The 13,907-nt window shown below is 36.1% G+C and overlaps 1 protein-coding gene across 4 annotated transcripts in view; it reads right to left on the bottom strand.

Moving 5' to 3' along the window:
• VTI1A (vesicle transport through interaction with t-SNAREs 1A) overlaps positions 1-13,907 on the bottom strand; it is a 249,701-nt gene that overhangs the window by 190,660 nt on the left and 45,134 nt on the right. For 2 of the 4 annotated variants that reach the window (XM_048945667.1, XM_048945665.1), the window contains exons 4-5: positions 9,232-9,309; positions 2,984-3,004 (exon numbers count right to left, since the gene is read on the bottom strand). In XM_048945667.1, coding sequence (XP_048801624.1) covers positions 2,984-3,004; positions 9,232-9,309 — 99 coding nt within the window. The remainder of the gene's footprint in view (positions 1-2,983; positions 3,005-9,231; positions 9,310-13,907) is intronic. The other 2 variants (XM_048945664.1, XM_048945666.1) reach the window with 1 other exon arrangement.

The raw sequence follows: 13,907 nt of genomic DNA, 5'->3' as shown, positions 1-13,907 counted from the left end.
AAACATCAGGAATTTAATGCTGCTACACTGATATCTCTCCAGAAAGAAAAGGAGTGGAAGAGGTATCTGGGGGGAGGGATAAATAAGGAGTTCAGAGGACAACAATCCTAAAAGTTAGACAGGAGATACTTAAAACAAAAAAAGAAAAGAAGGGACTGGGAGTGGGCACAAGGAACAGAGTGTTATAATTAAAGAACAAATGCACAGCACTGTAGTGGCACACTAGGAATGAAAAGACAAGCCTACTATGTTAGGGGAGAAGGAGAAAATAATCAGATTTCACATTTCAATGTAAAAGAGCTGCCCAACAGAAAGAATTAACATGTAATTGTATTTTTTTATACACTACACTAGCCGCAGTTTGTCTAAAAGGTAAATGATAAGCCCACAGTTAGTTCAGTCCTACTGTGAGCAATTAGAATACTAAAGCATTGTGAACTCGGTACTAACATTAACTCAAAGCAGTTTCTTACCTTATTTCAGAACCTTTTCACCCAAGCCACTCTACAATGAGACCTTTTTATTTTTATTACAAATGACAATTATTTACGTGCTCTGGCTTGGGAGGCATACAGCCCTTTGGCCATGAAATCGGTGCCCGACAGCAGCAGCTGATGCCTTCCTGCTCCCCAGCCCTCCCCACACTCCTTCTGCCACTGCATCCCTGCTCTGAGAGGTGGGCAGGGAGGTGATTCATTGCGTCTTGCAGCTTCAGAAACAGCTTCTATCTGAGTTACATAAGGAAGTTTTGCAAAGTGGCATGCTATCACTAGAGATTTTGTCATTCCATGTGGGCTGGATTCAAACTGAGATCTCAGGAGCTCAAAAGACAGAGCGGCACAGCCTCCACGCGATGCTGCGTACGGTGTGAGTGCCGGAACAGAGCCCGGTAATGAGAGGAAGTGTAGGTTTTATTAACAAACAGAATGGCAAACCATAATTTCTTTCAAGATCTGTTCATACCTCCTTAGGAGAATTATAATTGTGGATGCCTTGATGTTTCACTAGGGGACAAGTTCAGAATTACGCCTCAGTCCCTGTATCAGTCTTCGTTTAAACTTTAACATGCATTTTGCATCCAGTATTAAAACAGCACTGCAATCACAACCTACTCAACACACAGTCATTAAGTACAGGAAATGGAATGTCAACAATTATTTTTTTTTTTAATTATTTCTCTCTCTACCTGTTTGGTTTTGTTCTAGACAACAAATTTATTTATATCTCTTTGCTGTTGCTCTCCAAATAGAGAGAGGAAAGAAGTAACTTCTGAGGCTAACCAGGAAAAGCAGAAAATTACTAGAAGCAATGTCAAAAAAATTTAGCTGAATGATAGAGTAATTATAAGCTCCAAAAGGTATGACTCATTATAAGTTCAGTATAGCTCCTGAGCCCCATTCCTGTGCAATAACATTCTGAATTTTCTTATTTGCCTTCATAGTTTTTTCAGAAAGAAGAGCAGTTAAGTCGCAGCTTTGTTCTTTATATCTAATTAAATTTTCAGAGTAACCTACAAATTAGGAATCTGCCCGTTTATAAACCTATAATCTCTGTTTGCAAGCAAAAATGTTCCTACTATATTGCTTTACAAAAGCACAGGAGCAGACGTGCGAGCGTTGTTAAAGGGTTGAGCGAATGGATCTTGCTCTTCTGAAAGTAATCTCAGAAATCAGGCTGTACAAACCCTTGCAACAATATTGTCATCTGTTTAAATACTGGGACTGTTGGGGAGGGGAGCTCAGCAGTGGTGGGAGGGCTTTCATGCAGTTACATGTTTATTTTGTTTAATTTTTTTATTCGCCACATTACTCTGCAGCTTCAACATATTAATATCAGCTCCACAAGAAGAAGGAAAAATAAAGCATTCAGGCAACTGGTGAAAGAATCTTTATATCACAAATATCTTACTGTTTCTAAGAATTGCCTGTAATTGCCCCTAATCTGGTTACTTTACATTTCTTTGTCATCACCATTTCTAAAACTTACAAATCCTTTTCTGCAGAGCTCAGGATTCATTACTGATATGCCTGGGCATACACGTTTCAAAAAGAAGATACCAGACAAATATGTGATGTTAAAATGCCTCTAAATATACTTATTCAAATACTTCACTGGTTCAAACTCTCCACGTGAAACCCTTCAAAAATCCGACCTCTAAGTAATCTTGACTTTCCTGAGACCTCATTTTTGGCAGCAATCGGGAAACAATAAAAAAAAAGCAGTTCAGATACCTGCTTTGCTCCAGCAGCAAGGAACTGAGTATATTAATTTCAGAACATATACTGAAACATTAGAGGAACTGACCATTAAAACAGACGTTCTCTCTCTAAATATTTATGAGTCATTTTATAACTGGAAGAAAGGTGTTCCAGAATACTGATCTCTAGTGTTACACCTACAGATCTACAGCACACACAAATAAATAATAAATATTGATACGTGAGCGTGGGTCTACTTGTGCTGTATTTTCAGTGGGTATATGATACACTATATAATACATAAGCCATTTCAGTGCTTCACACCAAAGTCAAAGCGTTAGGAAAAACCGTGTAATTCTGCCAGTGTTTCAGCACAGGTTTTAACCAAAGCAATGCTTTCACTTTCAATACCAGTGTACGAATGTATTTACCCTATCAAAGATTTTGTGATGCAAACAAGATTATTACTGTACCAGATTTGATCATGGTATTCTAGCAGACATCAAATAATAGGTTTTCTTTTTTTTCCTTCTTTCTCTAGTGCCTTTAAAAAAAATTCCACTATCAAAGAATGTTAATTTCTTAGGTTTGATCTGGAGATTCCTATGTAAGTATACAATTATTAGGAAAAAAAGAGGCAGAACAGTGAATATTTTAAAGCAGTATAATCAATATTTTTGCTTTGTGCAGATTTCCCTGCAACAATGAACAAAAAGATCTACTTCAGATTTAGAAACTCAGCTTTAAAGGGAAAGCTAGACAACAAAAAGCAAGAAAGTACTCACCTCTTCACGTAATTTTATCAACTGCAACATGAGCGCACAAAAAAGATAAAAAGGAAAGAAATGGCAGGAAAGAAAGATCAGTTGTGTGACAGGATACAGAATTAACATTGACAATTTATCTGTTTACATGTTTAGCATTTAAAAATCACAGACAAACACATTAAAAGAACCTAAACATAGACTACATGCAGAGTTTTTTGAACGAATAAAGATCACTTTCTCACACTGTCACATTAAACAAAGAGAATAGTGTGAAATTCTCTTTTAAACCACATCTAAGACACCATCATGAAATAAAGGGGAATGACTTCATAGAAGTCTATATTATAAAGAAAAAAAAAACAAGTTTACTATTCCTCTCTGCGAAGACTGTACAGCTGAAGTGGTTTTGTGTATACAAGTTTTCAGAATGTTTTCTGTATATTTCAGTTGTGACAACTGATTTCTTATTTTACGAGCAGATCTAACTTATTAATAGATGAGTGCATCTTTACAGCATGTCACCGCTACTCCGATTTTTATATACCTTCATTTGAATGCAACTATATTGTCTGGTTTGATTATTGAACCTCACATCTATATTATCTAGTTGGATTACAGAACCTCACATGGACACCCTTTTCCTGTTGAGAAAAAAAAAAAGCAGCTTAGATAAGCGGCTCGGAATGATGATTTACTGCACAGCATATTTAATAATAGACAAAGGAGTAGGGAACAACACAAAACATGTTTCCCTCAGGAAAGACTCACTCCAGGCTCTTATTCCTGGACCACTACACAGTGTGTGTATGCATACACACATAGTGTATCTGTACGTACTTATATAGCATATGCACTTATGCTTATCAATCTACGCTTGTAAATTAACATGATCTAACACTATTAATAATATTGCTCTGGCAGGTTTACCATAAAACTAAATAAAATCCAGTCAGAACATCGAGTTATGCTGTAGTACTCTCTCCATATACAGAGTGAGATAAATCATTGGTACTGGAACAAAAAGTATGATTACTCACAACAAATGTCTGCACAAGAGTGGCTCTTGGTGAAAAAATTACAGTTCTCTCCCCGATTCCAGTTGAATTCAAAATTACAACAGCTACACCATTATCTCAGTTTGTGCTGATACCTCACCTAGTTTTATAACACTCATTTTCAACACATGTGGGAGCTGAGAATGTTTACTACTGAGAAAGTCTCCTCAGCCCGAGAAGAAAAAAGGCACTTCCATTACTCTCTATTGTTTCATGTGGCTCGCCTAGGTCTGAACACAGCCTCATCCCAAAGCAGACAATGAACCCAACTATGTGTAATTACTGGGGCTACTACTGCAGGAACTCAAGCTGAAATAACGCAACTTTGCTAGAATTTGGCATAAAGAAAACCGTGCTGTCCACCAAACTGCTGCTTAAATTCAACTGCTTGGCCTGTCAGAAATTGGTCTTTCTCCAGCTGTCCCCCTCCTTTTCTCCCCAAAAAGGCAAACATCCCTTTAGAGAGGGGCGATCTGGGAGCTGATTGCATTGCTATCTTTTCTTTCGGAGGCCACCATTCTTCACTTGGCTATGATACTTAAAGGGCCAAAGTTTAAAACTACTCTCCCGCAATAGAGCCCATTTGGGCATGCCACCCTGCAGCAATCAGACGGAGTTTTAAAATGCTGCACATTTGTTTTTTCAATAGGTTCCAAACAAAAATGTTCTATCTTGTTTGTGCTGCATGGCTGAATTTAAGCTCTGCATAGGATTTGCAGCTAAGCTAAGTAATGGGAGAGGGTTTTCTTTTTCTCTTTTTTTTTCCCTCTTTTTTTTAAAAAAAAAAACATTGGCTGAAAGATATTCATTCAAATTAACAAAAGATGTATTTTTCCCCCATTTAACAATGCACTTGATGAAAACGTGTTACCTTTACTTTTCTATTTTTGAACACTTTCTGGCATTTTTATCACGCTCACCACCCAACGGTAAGCAGCATCAGGCCGTGCGCAGCCACCATTTTAAGTTATGATAATCAGCATATCCTTGAAACAAAGATACATATATTTTTTTTCAATACAGAATTCGATACAAGAGGTAATCTGGTCCTTTGTAGGCTAAAAAAAAAATAAATCTGGTTTACGCTGGTTTGAACCAGTGGAATCTCTTGTGGCTAAGCCTTCTGCTGTGACTAAAATCAAAACTGCGCCGCAGAGAGCGGCCGGGGCTGTGTGTGTGTGTGCCCGTGTGCCGGCGAGGCGCGCACCACGTGATGCAGAAAACTACCCAATTTTTTTTTTTTTTTTTTAAAAAAAAAGCTGATAACGCTACTGCCGTCTCTGTCCGCATACAGATAACGAATAAATGCTGAACTCTATTAAACGCCCTTTACACATTATCGTGGGTCGAACACACAATTTTCTGAACTTATGATGACAGTCTATTTATTTTGCTATAAACCCTCGGCATGTAACGAACAGATTTGTGTCTGGTAATGATCTGCTCTGCCAGGGCTATATGAAATGATACCGACCTTCTTTAGATCTTGGGGAATTAAATTGACCAACTTCACCCCCTGGTCTGTAGCTGAAGTTTGACACACTTTATGCACAGCAAGCCCAAATCTAATATTATCAGAACTTTGTAGTCAGAAATTAAGTAGCCACAAAATATTTGTTCACCACAAATCACATACACCGTGCATGTGCATACGGACACGCAATTTACCCTAATGCAAATTTACTTCAACATATTAATGAACACAGCTGCCAAAGAGAAAGGAGTAGCATTATATCTCAAGAAAGTTGGTAATGTCATACTTGACTATTTTGATTATTTGTGATTTAGCCCAACATCCGCTTTCTAAAAAGCATACAAATCACCACATGAAAACAGTACTGTGATTATTAAAGGGAAGCCACACCTGTAAGTACTGTATCATCGCACTGAAAAGCTCAAAACTTTCAAGGGATTTGACAATCATTGCTGGCCAGCATGACAAATAAGACTTCAAAGTAACAGAGCCCATTTAAGATCACTTCTGGAAAATAAGTAACAAGCAACGCACACAGGCTTTAGGGGATGGGGTTTTTGTTGTTGTTATTTGTATGTTCTTGATGGGAGAAGATACGTCTTCTGATTTGGAATCTCTGCATATGCCTCACTTGAACATATTTACCAGATAAAATCCAGAGGAAATTAATGTACATTAAGCAATGACTTCATTAAACAGCTTGATATCATTAACTTACTAAACAGAATTGTATGATTCTTACAACTTCTTACAAGGAGTTTCTATAAACATTACTGTAATAAAATTGGTTATATCTTGGTAAAATCACTATAAGCAAATGTATTCTAAGACATTGTCATCTACACATGATGACAGCTACTAATGGATAGCAAAGAGGAAGAAAAAAAAGTGGAAAGACCAATCATCATTAGCTAATTCTTCACTCTGATCTTGTACTTCAATGTTTCTTCTTGTGAGAATAACTGGAAACTCATACCTATGTATTATACCCTGTTCAGTACAGCTTTTAACTTGGCTGTAACTCTGCCTTTAAAACTCAACTAAAAACCAGAAGTTGAATTAAAAAAAAAATTGTTTGTTTTCCCAGCAATACCTCATTTAGTTCTAGATACTCCCATATCAGCCATTCTACAATATTTGTCTTCTCCTTCCATAAAAAACATATAAATTTTTATCATGACAAAGACCATACTTTAAATATACTGCTCATATCTGTTTCCCTTGGGTAACATCCAAGTGTAACCAGACATTCAGCATTTCTATTAGCAGATTTTACCAACATTTCTGGATTGCTACAGGAACAATCTTTTCTTCAATGATTCCTCCATCATGAGAGGATTGCCTCCTCTCACTTTGTAGCAAAGTTTGCTGACTGAATTGGAGAACAAAGCCCAGCGTCTTTTAGTTTAACTAATTTAACTGAAACTATTTGAGAAGGAAAAATCCTCTAATAATAGTTTGAGGGTCAGACTATGTATATGCATTCCCAACTGACAAAATTAAAGCAAGAATTTGAAATGCCTTCCAATATTTTATATGGCTACAGGTAGTACTTGATCATACTTTCTTCATCTAGTCCAAGTCTATTAAAATAGTAATGAGTGACAGTGCGGTAGAATTGGAGTTACTGATCTAGATATTTGGAGATAATACATTGCTGACTGCACAGTAATACTCAAGCCTTACACTTGATTTGGATAACTGCACATTCAGACAAGGTCAATATAAGGCTGAAGTTCGTGTACTATATGATTGTATCCATAACTAAAAGCAAGAAAGATAAGTAGACATATAAATCACGACATCTCATAAGGAGAAGTGTGTGGTTGATTATTGGAATAATGCAATAAATGATATCTTTTGATATATTGATTGATATATTGGCCTTCATATTATGAAAAGAATAGAAGTGATTCCTTTACGATAATATTTCACAGTATCTTTCAAGGAAGAAAATAAAGAATTCCGGAATTTCCAAAGGTATGGGGGTAGGAATTTCAAGTTGGGTCATAAAAAATGAGCTTATTTACCTATCAGACTAAATAAAACACTAATAACCTAAAAAATTTTGTTCAATTTAAGAAGTGGCCATTGGATGAAAAAAAAAATAATCATGTTGATAAATGCTTGTAATTATCATTTGATTTCTTGAGATGAAACCATATTTCTTCCATCAGATTTCAAAAAGAAATCGTAAGTTGCAAAAAGTGCACGTAGACCAGTTATTTAACCATTCCTTAAAAAGTGAAAATAAAATATTTTATCTCATCCCTACATATAAGATATTCTGTTAAAAGTGAAGCTTCTTATCACAATTGCCCTTTTATGTCTGAATTCACACATTTTTTTTTCTTGAAATGTAAAAATAGCAGCACCTTAAAAGAAATAAAATTAGAATTTTAACACTTTTAGAGTACAGAGTTTATGTTCATGACACACAGACCATCAAACTCTTCCCTTAAATTCTCCTTTCTGCAAATTCATATTTAGGGATAAAAAAAGGTCTTCCTATTATTTAAATTTTGGAACTCTTTCTTGCTATATATCAAAATATAAATACCTTCTACATTTAACTTAAACATAGATATTACATCTGCTATGCAATAAGTTCTGCAGATAAATTGTATCCCGTGTATAATTAATTAACATATGTATTACAGTCTCCCACAGAGTTTAACATTTACACAGCACTTTCAAAATACTGTATAACACTGAGGCTTAAGAGGTCTATGCTTATCCATTTTATTAGAATAAGTCTCCAAGTCTAACTTGTCTACCCTTACTGAGCTTATGTTAAGGTAGAAGATATAAAAATTTCAGAACACGGTTCTGCTCTGTTTCCTTACTTAATATTGAAGCAGAAAGTATTCTAAAAAGCTTTACTTTCACTACAAAAATAATTAAAATTCTATCTTATCAGAAAACTTTCAACAAATTTCTCACTCAAAATGCACAATTTTCATTGTAACTGAGCTGATTTGTCATAAAAGAAACATTCAGCTTTCAGACAGAGCTTGTCAAACAAGTTCAGCACCAAAAGAAATATTAACAGCTGGGTTAAATTACTCTGAATATAAAGTTCCCTTCAGAAAGGAGGATCTTCACTGTAGTGTTCAAAGCAACATGAGTACAAGGTACCATGAAAACCTGAGGATTATCATGCTTTCCATCATTAAAAGAGTTGGATAGCTCTCCGCATTCTAGCACAACATACATCATGAAAACATGCTTTCATAAGCACAACTCAAGTTTTTGGTACAGGGAGAAAAAGTCTGTTTAGGGTAGGAATCGTACAAGGAAACAAAGCAGTGCACAGCCTAAGTCTGAGAGTGTGTTTCCATTTGTTTTGCCTGCCAGTGTTGATTTAATTATACTGCATTATTATCAAAGCAGCATTATGTACTTTTTTTATTCCTTTTACATGTGTTTGAGGTGAAGACCTTGGCTTTGTCGGCAAACAGCGTGTTTCAAGTTATTTCTAAAGTACTAAATAATAAAGAAAAGAGAAGAAAAGATTTTTTTTAAGATAGCAGACAGTGATCACAAGTTAAAGGGTTAAATGTAAGATCTCCAAGAAACATTTTGAAGTTGATTAAGACCCCAGCTTTGCATTAAACAGTATCACTTCCACATGAGTTGTTGCTAATGCTGTTAAGGAGCAGCTTGAGAAGCCCAGTGTGCCAGTGACCTCCTTCACCCTCCAGCCACCCACTAGGGCTTCTTGATTAGCATCCTACCTGGTTCTCTGAGGAATTCCCGTCATCCCCTAGGAGCTCATTCCGCACCTCATCACTGTAGGCGATCCGTGACCTTTTCTGTAAAACAAAAAGAAAAAAGGGTTAGGAAGTAAAGCTCCAAAGCCATTGGTATCAAGACTGATCATCTTAAACCTCGAGAGCCCCCTAATGGATACCTATTTGATTTAAAAAACAAAAAATAAACAAAAAAAACCCCTGCAATTAAAAGTTATAAAAAAGTTCGTCAACAGCTGTATTTTGATAAATCTGCATGGCAAAAGCTTACAATTTCTAAGAGAGTCACATCCTCAATATTTCATTTCATTTAGACAAAAGCAGCTTAAATAATGCTCAAGACAAATCATGTGTGACCCAAGTTCTAATAATAAGGCAATAAAAACTCATAGCAGAAGCATTGTAGGAACATGAAGGAACAAAAGTAATCTTCCCAAGAAAGACTTGCTAGTAATACTGCAGTGATGCCATTACATAGAAAAGGAGAATTCCTTTCCTATTTACCAAAAAACAGGGAGAAAAAAAGAAAAAGAAAAATAAGTATGAACAATAGACATCTGAACAAAACTGGTTGAAATTACAGATGTGGAAAATGATAAAGCTTTTCCTTTACTGCTAAGACCTCCACAGAAAGTACCAGAAATCAAGTCCTAAAATACGGGTTAGAAAACAGCAGTACAAGGAAACACCAGCTTACAGCAGATCATGGGAACACCAAAACCAGTGATGGCCACTTATCAGTTAGGAGAGACCACAATTAATGAGCATCAGATTTTCTCAGGAGCCAATTTCTATATAAACTCTTAACTAGAGCAAGTGGTGAGCAACTGAGCAAATGACTGAAGATTACCAAGGCAGCACAGCATTTACTGGACAAGTGGGAAAGTCCATAAAAGCTGGACTGATATTCTTATTAATCTCTCTGTCAGTTGATTACCAGACTCTTAGCTAACACTCCTGCATTCACCACTGAAAGAAAGCATTTTTAACATATTGTCTAAAATATTTTCATGTTTGAGTGTGGATATGATCAGTCTTACTCTCCATCATGGGAAGAACTCCGGAGGCAGCCAGAACTGGGCTTCTAGGCTTGTTTTAGTTGCTGTAAGCTTCCCTCCCACTCCACCATGGAACTCACTATCAGTAGGAACTCAGCACAAAGAAAACCCCCCTCAAACCTTCCCTAATCAGACAACTGTGCTAAAAATTTCTGATTTTTAAGACCAAAGCACAGAAAACAACCCATTAGAAATAAACTGAGCACAGGGAAATTAATTATCTTTGTGACAAGGAAGTGGGGAAACAGGACATCCCTTCTACTATGAAACTAGCAGTTGAGTAGTCTCGCGTTGGTCATCTGAGAGCAACACATCTTAGCTTTTGATCTTGCATAGCTCATCCTTCATTACACCTTCACCACAACAATGCTTACCAGTTTGTGATTCAGTTGCTAGTGCTCAGATCTAGATTATATACTAAGGCTAACAGCTGTACCTCGCAAGGACAAAGCATACCATGGTCCAACTACAAGAGATGAATTATGCCAAATCTTTTGGAGATCTCAGCCGTCACAGTTTCATACTAACCAAGCTAAAAGTACTCTACAGCATTAAAGGAAATGAGAACCTTTAAACAGGCTGTGGTATCAGAGCTGCCTGTTTAAATTATTCATTTCATCACTATGGGGGACTAAAACACTCCACAGCATGTAAGAATATCATATGGAGATAGGTTTTGTTTTTCTCTTTTTTCACCAAAAAGCCAACAAATTGGCATAGATTGCTCAATTACATTATTTTCCTGTTTTTATTTTATATACATCAAACAAGAAAGGAAATTACAAATATATACCAATAAATATCTACTCTTCTTTTCTGATTGAGATTCAGTCTCCCCACTTGAGTCCAGTACCTCAACTGTACAGTCTCTGCCACTTCTACAAAATTACTCAGCCCAATTGATTCTGCTATTGTTACATTTATTTGTCATTACTAGACTAAGATGTGGAGCATGATGCTTCATGAGCTTGTTCTCCAGTGAACGAGTTGCCTAATTATATTGGACACTGAGATGGTCCATGGTTACACATCATTTATTTGAAACATTTAAGTGGCTGATATTCTCATTCACAAGAGACTGCATGAAGGAAAGGAAAAAGAATATTCTTCATGAGAAAGAAATAAATCTTAACAGCAATGCAGTTTCTAAAGGCCTTTTATAATCCTTTATATCAACATGACTGAGCTTAATAAATATATTCGTATCATTGTTCCTTTATTGCAATAATCTGTCATGATTAGAAAATCAGCAATTACATTAAAAGAAATAACCCTCTGACTACAATTAGGTGTAACTCTTTGGCATAATCAATAAATAATTTGATATTACTTTTGATCACAGTTTCACTACTAAATGAATCAATAATATAAAAGGAAAAGCCTTTGAACTAAAGTGTTCATTTGTTCTTTCAGAATTTGCCCAAAATATCAATACATTCATATCTTCAATTACTATTCTTATTTTTATTAAGGTAACACTGGTAGCACTTTCAAGCATAGCTTTCAAAAAGTGACAAAGAAATTGTTCATCCAAACTTGGCAATAAAGTGAGTTTTAGATTTTTTTTTTTTAGTTCATAACTAACAGCTGTTTATAAATATGTACTTTAGCCAAATGCAAGAATGATAGTTTGAGCTGGAAATGTCACACACTGCTACAGTTTGAAGGAACCCAATTCATAATGCATTTTATAAATAGTTAATGACTTCTATACATAAGCTAACCAGGCAAATCAAGAAATTGTCAACATTTTTAGTCTTAGTTGTCAGTTACCACTGTCTACTTTATATGTATGCTTCTAGAAAAGACAGAAGCTTTACAGAGTTTGTAATCCACGGAATTTCTGGGCAGCTCAGTATAGGCTATCGCTTCTATGTGCAGTTTTTCTTCTATAAAAATCTGTCACACGGAGAAGTTTTCCTTGTATTTTGTATTTTCTTGTGCATACACACACCAGAAGTCTAAGCACACAAGCACTTTTACCCCTGTCTACACATCCCCATTCAAAGCCAGCACGCAGACGAACACACCACCACACAAAAGGGTTAAGCTACTTTCTGTAAAACTTCAAGACAGATAAAGTTTCAGGGACTGTTTTAAATGTACTACAGTATCCAGACCTTCTGACAAGGAAGAATTTCTGATTCCAAGCAGATCTCTCTTGGTTTATGAACAGGATTTTTGCATACTGATTGGGTGATTTTCTTAAAGCCCTGTTCAAACAGATACACTTGCTCAGTTCTGTCTGGCAATTTGGCTTTAAACAATCCATCTACTTGACCCAAGCCTTAACATTTCCCAATAGAACTGGATGTGTTCATGGGCAAGCACAGCTAAATTAGAATTGAAATGAATTAACTCAGCTTAAACTAATTAAGATCTGTGATCTGCAGCACCACCCCCCTGTATGATTCTACATGTGAAGCAGGGTACATGTAACCAGACTGAGAATTCTTCTACACTACTAATCTGAGTTTAACAATGAAGTTTGTCTATTACTAAAGCATATGAGAAGTTAATTTCCACGGCCTACACATGGCAAAGCAATTGCTTAAATTGCCTCACCTGGGAATTTAATACAATGTTATCATCAGACCAGCCACACTGTAAATAGATTTATAATGCTTTCCATGTGCTAGGCTAGGTTGCATATGAATTAAGTAATGATCTGGTATTACAATACAATCAGCTAGTTCCCACACCTGGCAGACAGGATATTTTGCTAAATTACTACCTATACAGATACATCACAACATAAAAACAGAAAAGGCGATGGGAAGAGAAACAATCTACATGGTGTATGACCAATTTTTACACGGTACCCAAATAAGATGTAGATGGAAAGAGGTATCCAAAATAATCTGTTTCCAACATCTGTACAACACAGTGCATACTTATTCATTTCTATTCAATTTTGGCCTAATTTTCCGCATTCTATACTTTAATTACTCATCCATACTCTGAAACGTTCCCATTAGCAAAGGCCACAACTAGCCAATGCCCCTTTACTCCAACACACTTTCAGCAATCAGCCAAATAATTGATATAAAGTGTATTTTCATACCTGAGCTGCAGAGTAGCATTCCTTCTAAATGCTAAGCAGGCCCCTGAGCAGACAACTAAACCGAGGTGCATTTCAGAGAAAAAGCCCAACAAACCTCTCCATTTTTCAGCCTCAGTGTTTTAAGAATCGATTAAAAAGACCTTTCTGTAAAAAGTGTAAACCAACAAAAGGGCTTATTTACCTACAAACATCTGTTTTCTTTAGAATTTCCTACTATATACATATGGTTTAAAAAAATTAAAAATGAAAAGTCTTCCAGCATCTGTTTGGTCCTGCTCTAGATGTAAATAAATACATAACAGTAGCCTAACCAGAATTATTCCATAATTCCTAGGAATACATTATACCATTGTATTTGGTTTTGTGCTCTTTGAGAGCGGTCACTTTTACCACTGCTCTTCTTAAAATAAGGTGAAAAGTGACCTGGTCTCCAAATGGACTGTGAGGTACTGCAGATTGTAGACCTTGACCTCACTGATGAGATACCTTAAGTAATTTTTGCTGGGCAGAAATGGAAAAGTTAGTTTTAAAATTTGGAA

Source organism: Lagopus muta, chromosome 5 (assembly GCF_023343835.1).
Source record: "Lagopus muta isolate bLagMut1 chromosome 5, bLagMut1 primary, whole genome shotgun sequence".
NCBI classification, from domain to species: domain Eukaryota; kingdom Metazoa; phylum Chordata; class Aves; order Galliformes; family Phasianidae; genus Lagopus; species Lagopus muta.
Note: the sequence above shows the minus strand (reverse complement) of the source record. Positions and strands in the feature narration are given on the sequence as shown.